The 13,947-nt window shown below is 41.9% G+C and overlaps 1 protein-coding gene and 1 non-coding gene across 21 annotated transcripts in view; both read left to right on the top strand.

Annotated features, from left to right (window-relative positions):
- The window catches only part of NIF3L1 (NGG1 interacting factor 3 like 1), an 80,079-nt gene continuing 66,132 nt past the window's right edge, over positions 1 to 13,947 (top strand). For 8 of the 20 annotated variants that reach the window (XR_013401792.1, XR_013401791.1, XR_013401795.1 and 5 more), the window contains exons 1-6: positions 1 to 38; positions 2,543 to 3,004; positions 3,870 to 4,032; positions 7,351 to 7,477; positions 9,431 to 9,569; positions 11,776 to 11,859. Coding sequence is in view for 14 of the 20 variants with exons in the window: in XM_077956324.1 (XP_077812450.1) it covers positions 2,569 to 3,004; positions 3,870 to 4,032; positions 7,351 to 7,477; positions 9,431 to 9,569; positions 11,776 to 11,859 (949 nt within the window). In the remaining 6 variants the exon portion in view is untranslated. Of the gene's footprint in view, positions 458 to 2,541; positions 3,005 to 3,869; positions 4,033 to 7,350; positions 7,478 to 9,430; positions 9,570 to 11,775; positions 11,860 to 13,947 lie in introns of those variants that run through there. The other 12 variants (XR_013401794.1, XR_013401796.1, XM_077956327.1 and 9 more) reach the window with 3 other exon arrangements.
- Positions 11,412 to 11,513, top strand: LOC114671588 (U6 spliceosomal RNA). The gene has a single exon (XR_003721623.2). It is a non-coding gene; the product is annotated as a U6 spliceosomal RNA (small nuclear RNA).

Genomic DNA, 13,947 nt, shown 5'->3' on the forward strand with positions numbered 1-13,947 from the left:
GCAGGACCGGAAGTGACGCAGCGAAGTTTCCGGGACTGGTGAGTAGTGGGCGATTTAAAAACCCGCGAGTGTAGTAGTGACCTACGCGGTAGGTGCCGGTTGGGGTCGGCTGTGATTGTTGTGTTGGTGCTGCAGAGCAGAGCAGAAGAGGTTGGGTCAGAAAACTGCCCAGCCGCACGAGAGCACAGCGCACTAGTGGGTCAGGGGTCCTGACTCAGACTTACTGGCTGTGTCTCGTGGTTTTTCACTGCCCTGGAAAAGGCCTGAAGTGGCGCTGAAATGAGGCATAGATGAGGTAACGTTGAGGGAGCGGTTTGCAACTTGCAGAGGGGCCCTACTGATGCTACTTAGTAGTAAACAGTGCTTACTTTAGGACAGGAGCTGTTTGCAGCTTTACATATAAATCTCGCGATATTGTGGCCTGGGCACTACTTCCTTTTAGGAGGAAAATGCATAGGTAAGTCATTTACCTGTTGTTGCACAGCTCTGGCTCTCGGATTCAGACTGGCTTCAGAGTCGGTGCTCTTAACCACCATACTATCCTGCCTCCTGTTGTCGTTGTTGACTGTGGCCATGTAGCCTCGCAGTTTCCTCATCTGTTGCAGTAAATAACTCAAAACCTGAATGGTGGCCCACTAGGGTTTCACTTTCGAGCTTGCCAGATGTAGAAGATGCTGGAGAACGGAGTACTATGAGGACCATTAGAAGATCTTCCAAGGCCGGACGTGGTGACTCACGCCTGTAATCCCAGCACTCTTGGAGGCCGAGGCAGGTGGATCACTTGAGTGCAGGAGTTTGAGACCAGCCTGGGCAACATCGTGAATCTCTATCTCTACTAAAAATACAAAAATTAGCCAGGTGTGGTGTTCCGCGCCAGTAGTCCGAGCTACTCAGGAGGCTGAGGTGGGAGGATCTGCTTGAGCTCAGGAAGTCGAGGCTGCAGTGAGCAGAGATCACGCCCCTGCACTGCAGCCTAGTCAACTAGTGAAACCCTGTCTCAAAAAGAAAACAAAAACAAACTTACAAGACCTCGAGTGGTTTTTGGAGACCCCGTATCACTTCAAATAATGTATTAAATAAGCATCCTCATCTCATTAAATAGAAACGTTGAAAAATTGCTTTTGGAATAATTGGCTTGTGGATATTTCATCAAATTTACAGTTGGCTATGCTTTCTTATTGTGCATACTATGAAATGCTTTTCTTCAAACAGTTTATAAGTGGTAGGTTTAAGAATGGGGTTGACAGCATTATCTTTTGTGGTTATTTGATTAAACATTTACTAATTGTGCATATTTTGGAGCCAGCAGTTTTTTTCTACCTTTCCATTGCCCTCCCACCTTTCCTCTTTTGCCAACCTTTTCAGTTCCTTGTTGGATGTAGATATTTAGAAGGCTTACAGGCTACATGGGAAAAGTACCCTATACCTTAACCTCTTCCACCTCTTGAGCCTGGCCTTTGTGTAGCAAATGTTGCTTAAGGGGCAGTGGCTTCTCCCTTCTTCTGCCTTGACCCTGCCCATTTGTAGAGTGACCTGCCTATGTATTCCTTGATTTTTGATTCTGATAAAGCACTTGACATTTTAAACATTCTTTTTTTTTTGAGACGGAGTCTCACTCTGTTGCCCAGGCCATAGTACTGTGGCACGATCTTGGCTCACTGCAACCTCCACCTCCCCGGTTCAAGCGATTCTCCTGCCTCAGCCTCCCAAGTAGCTGGTACTACAGGTGCACGCCACCATGCCCAGCTAATTTTTGTATTTTTAGTAGAGACGGGGTTTCACCATGTTGGCCAGGATGGTCTTTATCTCTTGATCTCGTGATCCTCCTGCCTCGGCCTCCCAAAGTGCTGGGATTACAGGCGCCCCGCCACATTATTCTGTTTTTTGGTAAAGCACATTGTAATGTCAGTATATACCACCCCAACTCCAAATTCTGTTGCAGTCAGGGGAGGTGAGCAGTGTCATTCTATGCAGTAAGCAGTTAGTGCTGGCTTATATTAGCGATACTGAGATTTATTAAAGATAGTTCCTATTCCATAGTAGCTTTAGCATAATGGGCACACTCAATAATGAGAATACTGAGGGGTTGGGAGCCTTGGGAAGGATGCTGAAAAGGGAGGTCAAGAAAAGTTTTATTTAAGAAGTTGAAGGGGGTTTGGGAAAAGGAAGGATAATATTTAGAGAAATGGATTAGGGAGGAGGTTGGTTGAAGCAAGGGTAGGGAGAATAAGAACAAGGGTGTGTGAGGCAGGAGATGGGATGGACGTTTGTGTATTATGTACCAGACTTTGCTAGGTTACATAATTCATTTGCTCCTCTGGATGGCCTGTGAGGTGGGCTATAGTATCTCCATTTCGTAGGTGAGAAAACAAGATTGGAGAGGTTAAATGGTTTACCTAAGTTACTATGTGCTGGTAAGTGGCAGAGCCACTATTTGAACCCAGATCTCTATGATGACAGTTCTTTTGCCCATATGCTTTGATGCCTCAAAGATCCAGGCCTAAAGTGTACCTGTGTACCATTTTCTTTGTTTTGACTTCAGAAACTTGAACTTTACCTGATTTCTGTATGTTGTCATCTTGTGTACGCCCGGTCCCCACGACAGTCCGGTTTGTAGATTCTCTGATCTGCAGTTCTTCCCGTTCCTTCATGGATTTGAAGGCTCTCCTTTCTTCCTTGAATGACTTTGCATCCCTCTCCTTTGCTGAGAGTTGGGACAATGTTGGATTACTGGTGGAACCAAGCCCACCACATACTGTAAATACGCTCTTCCTGACCAATGACCTGACTGAGGAAGTGATGGAGGAGGGGCTGCAAAAGAAGGCAGACCTCATTCTCTCCTACCATCCGCCTATCTTCCGACCCATGAAGCGCATAACCTGGAACACCTGGAAGGAGCGCCTGGTGATCCAGGCTCTGGAGAACAGAGTCGGTATCTACTCTCCTCACACAGCCTATGATGCCGCACCCCAGGGCGTCAACAACTGGTTGGCTAAAGGGCTTGGTGAGAAGCTTCTTTCATATTTGATATTTTCCCTGCAAATACTTTGAAACCTTAGAATGTCTGTCCAGTAAAGTTTTAACTGCTTTAGGGTTGGGGAGGGTATGATTCCATTTTTGTATAATAAATTTAAAATAATGTTGCTGAAATTTGGCAGTTAAATTGCATTTGAAAAAGGAAACATTTTTTATTCTTACGGAGTTAGGAGAGCAGAAGTCTTCCTTACTGGGCTGAACTTCGTGATCCCTCACTTTTGTGGCACAATGCCTGTCACCCAGGCACTTGAAAAATGCTTGTTGAATTGAAAGCTCAGGTCTCTCCAGAATACACTTGATTGATAAATCAGGCAAATAGACATCTGGGTTTTAGTGAATGTTTTTAGTGAATGTTTACTTATGCCTAGGGAATGATGTATGGATTTTAGCTTTACTTTAGTAAGTCTTTTGTTTACTCATTTTGGGCTGAAGCTTTTATTATGATATCTGGATTAATGTGGTCAAATAAAGTATGAGCATTTGCAACCTGAATGATGGTTTACATGGGTAGATTTACCAAACAGTAGACCATTCTGTGTATTATCTGAAAATGTATGAATCAGTCTTTCTTGTCCAAGTTTTTCAGAGATTTAAGAATCTTTTGGAAAATAATTCTGAAATAATTTGATTTTGTACATCCATACCAAAGCCCTAGGGGACTGGTGATGTATATCTAAAGGATATATGTATGTGTGTGTATGTCATATAAGCATGAGAATGAATCTTTTAAAAAAGTCATTTCTTAGAAATTTTGCCTATAATAGTTTATCTTACTTTTAAATGTTAACCTCTAACCCCCCAAAACTCCCATTTTCCCACAATATTTTCTCTAGGAGCTTGTACCTCCAGGCCCATACATCCTTCCAAAGCTCCCAACTACCCTACAGAGGGAAACCACCGAGTAGAATTCAACGTTAGCCACACCCAAGCCCTGGACAAAGTCATGTCTGCAGTGAAAGGAATTGGTGATGTTTCTGTCACTTCTTTTTCTGCTAGGTACAATTTATTTTTCTCTTTTTTGTGTGTGTATTTATTTGTAAGCATCTTCCTTACAAAGTCTGTAACCCTGGTATTTAGGCTTGAAACAAATAATTTTCTCTAGAGTTGGTTTACAAAGCAGCATACTCCTCATTTGTCTGTGGGTCCTGGAGACCTATGGAATTTTTTCAAAACAATAAAAACAACAAGTAACACTTATTAAGTATTTTCTATGTCAGGGGACTATACTATGCATTTTATATACAGTATTTCTAATCCTGTTGATGTTCAAAGATAGTTGTTTTCACTTTAGAGAACACAGATAGATCCTAGTGATGTGGTGATGAGGCTTTTATTGGTTCCCAGCAAATCAGTGATTTCCAAGCACTTTCTTTGTTTTTTATATTTATCTTTACATTTTAAATATATATTTTCATAAATCAGTTTTTTAATTTAACATCATGGGAAATACTTTTCTGAATAATCTTTGTTTGTTTGTTTTAAGAGACTCCCAGGCTGGGCGCAGTGGCTCACACCTATAATCCCAGCACTTTGGGAGGCCAAGGCTGGTGGATCACCTGAGGTCAGGAGTTCGAGACCAGCCTGACCAACATGGAGAAACCCCGTCTCTACTAAAAATACAAAATTAGCTGGGTTTGGTGGCGCATGCCTGTAATCCCAGCTACTCGGGAGGCTGAGGCAGGCGAATCACTTGAACCCAGGAGGCGGAGGTTGCAGCGAGCCGAGATCGCTCCATTGCACTCCAGCCTGGGCAACAAGAGTGAGACTCCATCTCAAAAAAAAAAAAAAAAAAAAAGCGATTCCCATGCTGGAGTGCAGTGGTATGATCGTAGCTTGCCATGGCTTTAAGCTGCTGGTCTCAAGCAGTCTTCCCACCTCAGCCTCTTAATTAGCTGGGACTATAGCTGCCAAGCACTTCAAGTGAAAAATACATTAAGTGCCTCTTTATAAGGTCAATCATTATTTAGGGCAGAGATAGGAGTTTTTTTGGTTTGTTTATTATTTATTATTATTTTTGAGACGAAGTCTAGGTCTGTCACCCAGGTTGGAGTGCAGTGGCACAATCTTGGCTCACTGCAACCTCCGCCTCCCTGGTTCAAGCGCCCGCCACCATGCCTGGCTAATTTTTTTTTGTATTTTTGGTAGAGATGGGGTTTCATCATGTTGGGTGGGTTGGTCTTGAACTCCTGACCTCGTGATCTGCCTGCCTCAGCCTCCCAAAGTGCTGGGATTATAGGCGTGAGCCATGGTGCCCAGCTGTTTTTTTATTTTTTATTTTTGAGAGACAAGGTCTCACTTCGTCACCCAGGCTGCAGTGCAGTGGCATGATCACAGCCCATTGCAGCCTTGACCTCACAGGCTCAAGCCATCCTCCCACCTCAGCCTCCCTAATAGCTGGGACTATAGTTATAACTTGCCACCATGCCTGGCTAATTTTTGTATCTTTTGTAGAGACAGGGTTTTGACTTGTTGTCTAGGCTGGTGTCAAACTCCTGGGCTCAAGCCATGTGTCCACCTTGATTTCCCAAAGTGCTGGGATTACAGGCATGAGCCACTGCCCCCAGCCTAACCTCTCATTATTTTTAATTGCTTGTAGTGTTTCTTATTATGGATGAACGGTAGTTTCTTTAAGCATTCCTCTTCCTACTGATGGACTTTTTAGTTCGATTCCAGTTTTTCCATATTGTAGATAATATCTGAGTTTTACCACTAGATAGGGACCAAGGCATTGGTTTTCTTTCTTTTTTAAAAATTTCGGCCGGGCGCGGTGGCTCAAGCCTGTAATCCCAGCACTTTGGGAGGCCGAGACGGGCGGATCACGAGGTCAGGAGATCGAGACCATCCTGGCTAACACGGTGAAACCCCGTCTCTACTAAAAAATACAAAAAACTAGCCGGGCGAGGTGGCGGGCGCCTGTAGTCCCAGCTACTCGGGAGGCTGAGGCAGGAGAATGGTCTAAACCCGGGAGGCGGAGCTTGCAGTGAGCTGAGATCCGGCCACTGCACCCCAGCCTGGGCGACAGAGCAAGACTCTGTCTCAAAAAAAAAAAAAAAAAAAAATTTCACAGATGATTGCAGAGTTTATAATTAATGCTTCCAGATTATCTTTAAAGGTGTTCTTTAGTTCTAGAATTTTATGATTATATTTAGAATTTATGGTTAAATGTGAAACTTTCTTGATGCCAATAATTTTGGAGAGGCTCTGGAGGGTGATCCAAGGACCCCCTGCATGATTGTTAATCAGGTGCTTATTTAAAATGCAGATTTTTGTATTCATCTCAGATCTTGTAATTAGAATGGAGTTTGCCTGAGAATCTGTCCAAGACATTCTCAAATTCAATGTTTTAAAATTATCTCTAAGGCTTTAAAAAAATTCAGTTTGCCCCAGCCCCATTCATAGATGTTCTGTTTCACTGGTTCTGTGGAAGGATCCAGCACCTGTTATTTTAAGAAGCTAGAAGGAATTTTTTTTTTTTTTTTTAAGACAGTGTCTTACTCTGTTGCCCAGAGTGGAGTGCAGTGGCGTAATCTCGGCTCACTGTAACCTCTGCCTCCCAGGTCCAAGTGATTCTCCTGCCTCAGCCACTGGGGAGTGGCTGGGACTACAGGCACCCCCCACCACGCCCGGCTAATTTTTTTTTGTATTTTTGGTGGAGATGGGGTTTCACCATGTTGGCCAGGCTGGTCTTGAACTCCTGATCTCAGGTGATCCACCTACCTCGGCCTCCCAAAGTGCTGGGATTACAGGTGTGAACCACTGTGCCTGGCCTTTTTTTTTTTTTTAACTTTAATTTTTTAATAAAAAAATAAAATGGGGTCCTGCTATGTTGCCCAGGCTGGTCTTGAACTCCTGGGCTCAAGTGATCCGCCCACCTTGGCCTCCCAAAATGCTGGGATTACAGGTGTGAGCCACCGCGCCCGGCCAGGAAATTTCTGATGCACAATCAGGATTGAGAACAGTTCTTGAACAGTGGTTTCAAAGTGAGGTCTCTGGAACAGCAATATCAGCATCACCTGGAACTTGTTAGAAAGGTAAACTCTCAGACCCCCACTTAGATATAATGAATCAAAAACTCCAGGGGTAGGACCCAGCAATCTGTGTTTTAATAATTCTCCAGGTGATTCTGATGCATAGTAGACTTAGAGAAATGCTATTCTAGAAAATGGATTGGTTTCAGATTAAATGGGTTCTGTTGGTTAAATCCTTAGTTCTACATAAATCTAATCTCCTATTATAGTAAGTTTGTAAACTGTGGATTATGTAAAATACATTTTGGCTATATTTGGCCTAAATGGAGTGATTTTTCCCCCCTAGGTTTGATAATGAGGAACAAACACGGATTAGTCTGAATTGTACTCAGAAGGCTTTGATGCAGGTGGTAGATTTTCTTTCTCAGAACAAACAACTTTATCAGAAGACAGAAATTCTGTCGCTGGAGAAGGTAATAAAAATATTTTATGTTTGATCTTAAAATACTGTGCATTTTCAGCTTTATTGAGGTATAACTGATATACTCAGAATTGTACATATTTGATGTGTACAGTTTGATAAGTATCATTACTTTGCATTTTTCTTCAGCAAATTCATTTGTAAATTATTAGATCAACAGGCCATTCACTGTTTTTTTTTTTTTGAGACAGAGTCTCGCTATGTCGCCCAGGGTGGAGTGCAGTGGCCGGATCTCAGCTCACTGCAAGCTCCGCCTCCCGGGTTTTTACGCCATTCTCCTGCCTCAGCCTCCCGAGTAGCCGGGACTACAGGCGCCCACCACCTCGCCCGGCTAGTTTTTTGTATTTTTTAGTAGAGACGGGGTTTCACCGTGTTAGCCAGGATGGTCTCGAACTCCTGACCTCGTGATCCGCCCGTCTCGGCCTCCCAAAGTGCTGGGATTACAGGCTTGAGCCACCGCGCCCGGCCCATTCACTGTTACCTAAAGTACAAAATGGCAATGAGAGCATAATATTCTCTAGGAAGTAATTGAGAAAGGGAGACATTCCAGGAATAGGAAAATAGTGGTACTTCTTCAGGGTTACAGATTTGGTTACAGGTTTGCTCTCTCTTTATTTTATACCCTCTGCCTGGACCATGTCATTCACTCTTTCACTTGATAGCCATTTGTATGATGATGATTCCTATCTTTACTTTTTGGCTTAGAATGCTTTCTTAAGGGAAAAAATGACAAGAATCCATATTTTCAACTACTTTCTGGATGTTTTGCCCTTACAGAGCCCACAAGTATTTCAAATTCAATATATCCAAATACTTTATCCCTGTGCCCCCCCCCCTTTTTTAAATATATATTTCATATTTCAGTATCATTATCTACTTTAGTTTCCAAGTTTTCATACTCCTCCTTGACTCCAAGCCCTGCTGATTCTGGCCTCATATCTATACAGTGTTTCTCCTCTGTATTGGCTCTGCCACCACAGGAGTTGAAACTCTCATTTTCTGTGATGAGAGTTGTCTCACCGAGCACCTAGGAGGCAGTCCAGGCTCTTTAGCATGGTGTCGGAAGCCCTTAATGATCTGCTACAGCCTGGGCCTCCAGCCTCCTCTCCTTCCACAGCACGTGCTCTGCACAGTAGCCATACTGTCTTCGTTTGGATCTACCCCCACAGTGTGTTCTCTCAGGTCTTTGGCACCTTTGTCCATGTTCTCTCTGTTTAGAGTGCCTTTCTTCATCTCATCGTACCTCTGTCCTGCCACACTGCACTTGACATCACTGCCCTTTCAAACTTTTTTATTACCCCCTTTTTAACTCTTTCAGGGTTTTCTCTAAGACCTGAGTCCTTCCTCCAAGTACTCCCCAAGCCTCCCAAGTCACAGCTCATTTAGTTTGTCATTCCTTGTGCTGCTGCAACTGTAGAACCTACCTTGAATTTAAACAGTTTTATTATTTTGTTTAATTAATTAATATATTTTTGAGGCAGGGTCTGGCTCTGTCCCCAGGCTGGAGTGCGGTGGTATAATCTCAGCTCACCTCTGCCTCTTGGGTAGCTCAAGCCCACCTCCCATTCAGCCTCCCAAGAAGCTGGGAGTGCAGGTGCACGCCACCATGCCTGGCTAATTTTTGGATTTTTTAATGGAGATCAAGTCTCACTATGTTGCCCAGGCTGTTCTCAAACTCCTGAGCTCAAACAATCCACCCACCTCAGCCTCCCAAAGTGCTAGGATTATAGGCATGAGCCATCGTGCCTGGCCTGATTATTGATTTAAACATCTGCCTTCTTAGGAAACTGTGAGCTCCTAGAAGAATGATTTTGTCAGGTTTGTGTCCCCACATTTAGCCTGGAGCTTGCTGTAGTAACCTCACAGTGTGCATACTGATTGATTTTAGCATTTGTTGTTTTAGGACTGACAGTGGACACCGTTTCTAACTTCTGTTTCTCCTCAGCCTTTGCTTCTACATACTGGAATGGGACGCTTATGCACACTGGATGAGTCTGTCTCCCTGGCAACCATGATTGATCGAATCAAAAGACACCTAAAACTATCTCATATTCGCTTAGCCCTTGGGGTGGGGAGAACCTTAGGTAAATATTGCTCCTTCATTTATCCAGTATGCCTACTGTTAACATTGGACAAAGGTTGAAACTCTTGATTGTATTAATATGTGATAGAGAATGTGTTAGCAGCTCATAGGAGATCATTGGTTTACTTTATTGATTAGGGTAGGCCAGGTCCTGCTGTGGAGTACATCTCATTGGCCTAATCAATGAGATTTATTTCTCTGTCATGCTATGTGTTCATTTCAAGTTGGTTATTTTAGGAAGTCTGGCCATTGTAGACTGGTTGTTGTTGCAGAGGGAGAGAGTTTTGCAGGGTCTTAAACCATCAGTTCAAAATTCCAGGAAACATGTTCATTTCTGCTCAACTTATTTTCCAGATTTAGTCATGTTATCCAATACAACCAAGGGAGGCATAAAGTGCAGTCTTACCATATGTCAGGAGGAGAGCTGGAATCATGATTGCTACAATTACAACATAAATTTTGCACTTACAAGACTGGTAATATTTTCTAGTGAGGTGCCACTGAGTGATCTGATCCATTGCAGTTTCTAAGTCTTGTATTTTTTCTTCTGGCCTTTCTCGGTACTTTTGAGAACAAAAAGAGTGAACAGACATTTGTTCAACACCTGCAGTGAACCTAGCACTGTACTGATTGTCTGTCCTGAGTGTGTGAGCTCCCACTGGCAAAAGCAGTGGGGCACAGTGGTTATAGGTATAGATTCTGAGCTCAGACAAACCTGGCTTCAGATTTGTCTGTCCTCTCTGTTTGCTGCTTGTCTTTGACAAGTTGTTTATGCCCTCTGTGTCCCAGTAGTCTCATTGGTAAAAACTGCATTAATAATAAAACCTAACTCAGAAGGTGGTAGTATAATCCATGTGACATGGCACAGTGACTGGCTCACATTAAGTATAGTTAAAGTGCTAGCTCTTGTTAGCTTTGTGGTTGGTACTATTTCTCCTATGTTATAGGTGAACAGTTTTGGTTCAGAGAGATAAGTAACTGTATTAGTTCGTTCTCACACTGCTATGAAGAAATGCCCAAGTCTGGGTAATTTATAAAGAAAAGAGGTTTAATTGACTCTTTAATTTATAAAGAAAAGAGGTTTAATTTATAAAGAAAAGAGGTTTAATTGTTCTGCATGGCTGGGGAGGCCACAGAAAACTTACAATCATGGCGGAAGGCACCTCTTCTCAGGGTGGCAGAAGAGAGAATGAGTGCAAGCGAGGGAAATGCCAGACGCTTATGAAACCATCACATCTCATAAGACTCACGCGTTATCACGAGAACAGCATGGGGGAACTGCCCCCATGACCCAATTACCTCCACCTGGTCCTGCCCTGGACCCGTGGGAATTATGGGGACACAGAGCCAAACCATATGAGTAACTTATGCAAAAGTCCAGTTAGATCAAACAACCCAAGGGAGTTAAGTGTCCAAAGAAAATGGATAGCAGAGGTGGGATTTGACTTCCAAAATAACTCCAAAGCCCCATCTTTGGGATACCGTGCTGCTGAACTGGAGTGACCACTGAAGAAGTGTCCATTTTAGAAACCCAAGTGCTAAATACTTGGATTTTGGTTCAAAAGTTGCGGTTATTTCACTTTTCAGAGGATGCTTTTTGAGAATAAATAGTATATTTAAAAATATGTGCCAACTCCATTCGTAGCATTCCTCTTTCTCACTAGTCCTTTTAGTTCCTTAGCTTCCTCCCCTGAGAATAGAGATAGTACTTGCCTACCTCTCACTGTTGTCTGAAGACCCAGGTGAGATTACTTTACCCAGCAACGTTGCGGTACTGCCTGGAGCTGCACCATTAGTACTATTCAGTGGTTTGTGAGTGTGCAGCCATGTCAAAGGAATAACGGTACTCCCTTCAGCAGCACATATACTAAAAATTGGATGATATAGATTAGCATGGCGCCTGTGCAAAGATTACACGCAAATTTGTGCATTGTTCCATATTTTGTGCAATTCACAAAGGTTGTTAGTTAAAAAAAAAAAAGGAATAATAACTGTACCTTGGGTTAGCTATGCAATATCAAAAGAATGACCTGTTTGCTTATATTAAAACATGTTTTTTTTTTTTACATGCAGAAAGAACAATTCGTATACTCGTGATGAGACCAGGAGTAAAATCTGTATTATGTTTAGGATTCTTGCTACAAATTATAATAGTAAAAAGAAAGGGAATTGTAAAGTATTGGTCTCTTGTTTCCTTTGTCTTAAAGAGTCTCAAGTCAAAGTTGTGGCCCTGTGTGCTGGTTCTGGGAGCGGCGTTCTGCAGGGTGTCAAGGCTGACCTTTACCTCACAGGTAGGACAGACTTTGGATCTCTCTTGGTTTATTTTTTGCAAAATCAAAAATGGCAGATTTTAGGACAGTACCTGGTACATAGATGATACCTAATTAATGTTTTGTAAACTTGAACTAAACAGAAACTACAACAGAATTGGGACATACTGCGTTCTTTGTGGAGGGATGAAATCATTGAACAATTTATTATCTCAAAAATTAATGGTCAGCATTTATTTTACCTACATTCTTCCTAAACTGTCCCAAACCTCTCAGATTTCACGTCAGTGGGATACTTTCTACCCTGTCACCTTAGCTAGGAAATGGTTCCTCTTAGCCTAAAGCCAATCATCAATTCCTATCAATTCAAGCTCCCAAATCTTTCTAGAATCTTCCCCCTTATCTGTCCAGGCAGTGTCTCCTACTTGAAGTACAGCATCAACCCTCTAATGTTATCTTCCATATATTCTCCTGAAATTAACTTTTCACAGTGCGTATTTGATGGTCTTGACTAAAAAGACTTCAGTGATTTCCTTCATCTGTCTGGTAGAGCCTGAACATTGCATCCTCTTTCTTGTACCCTTTGCATATGCTGTTTTCTTTGGTTAGAATGCCTTTTCCTTGTTCTTCTTGTGATAAGTGAGCACCCCCTCTGAGAAGCCTTCTCTGACACTGTCCTGCTTCTGCCTCTTGTGGGTCCCTGTCACTTTGTCCTTGATCTCCAGTGTGCACTTCTGTTGGACAGTAATTGGCTCCTGGGCCTTACACTCTCTCCTTAAGGATACTACCTAATAGGTCCTGGCTAATTTTTATTGAAAGAATTACTTCACGTAGTTACTACTCAGGAATGTGACCAAACATGGCCCATTATACCTGCAAAGGATTTGAAGACATTTTAATGGGTTGCCAGTTTGTTTACCTCCTCCTTCTTAGGGTTAGGAGAGAATGAGTTAAAGAATTACTTTTCCCACTTCGAGGACCAGGCTCTAGACTCTTAGCCCTCTGGCCATTCCTTTGGCTACTTCCATGCTTCCCTTGCCTCCCACACCCATGCCTTGTTGTGTAGCACACTCTCTTACAAAGGCTGCTGCACTGAAAGCATTGTCACATCCCGAAGTACCAAGGAGCAGCATCTGAGAAAGCCTGATGGAACTGCTCTAAACCAATAAATTGATTAAAAAAAAAAAACATGTATGTGACTATTACCTGTTTTCCATTCTTCTGAAGATAAAAGATTTTTGTAAGTCCTTAAATTTCTACCAGATTAAAGTGAAATTTCAATATGAATATCTTACAGCATTGTGTCTGGCTATTTTAAAATTCATTTTAGCATTTTACTTAGAAGGAATTTCAGACCTATGCAAAAGTTGCAAGAATAGTACAATGAATTCCTATGTGCTCTTCACCTTGGTTACTAATGGTTATATTCTGCCATATTTGTACATTCTTTATGTACATATTATATATGTGTCTGTATACATTTGTGTGTGCATATATAGATATATAATATATAATATACAAGTTAAAATTTTTATATATATATATATATATATATAGATGTATTTCCCCCAGGACCATTTTAGAAATCGATTGCAGACATGACAATTTCTTTACCTCTCAATATTTCAGTGTATAGTCTTCTAAGAACAAAGACATTCTAAGTCTATAGAACAATTATCAAATGAGGGAATTTAATATTGTTAAAACATTTACTTGATATACAGTCCATATTCACATTTTTCCAGTTGATAAAAGTTTATAGTATTTCTTTTTCTGATCCATATCCAGCCCATGATCTCACATTGCATTTAGTTGTTGTTAGTCTCCTTCAGTCTGGAATAGTTCCTCAGCTTTGTCTTCATAACACTGACATTTTTAAAAGAGTATAGGCTCTTTGTTTTGTGCTTCTCGCTCAATTTGGGGTATCTATTTCCTCATAAATACTTTTTTAAAAACTAGTTTTTAAAAAAAGTGATAAAATATAATGATATGTTCATAAAATAAATTCAGGCAGTTCCAAAATGTTAAAATGTCCTTCCTATCTCGCTGTGGGGAGAAAAAGAAAATATTACCTGGCTAGCATTAGATGTCTCTGGTCTGTGAGGCATT

Source organism: Macaca mulatta, chromosome 12, assembly GCF_049350105.2.
Source record: "Macaca mulatta isolate MMU2019108-1 chromosome 12, T2T-MMU8v2.0, whole genome shotgun sequence".
Lineage (NCBI taxonomy): Eukaryota > Metazoa > Chordata > Mammalia > Primates > Cercopithecidae > Macaca > Macaca mulatta.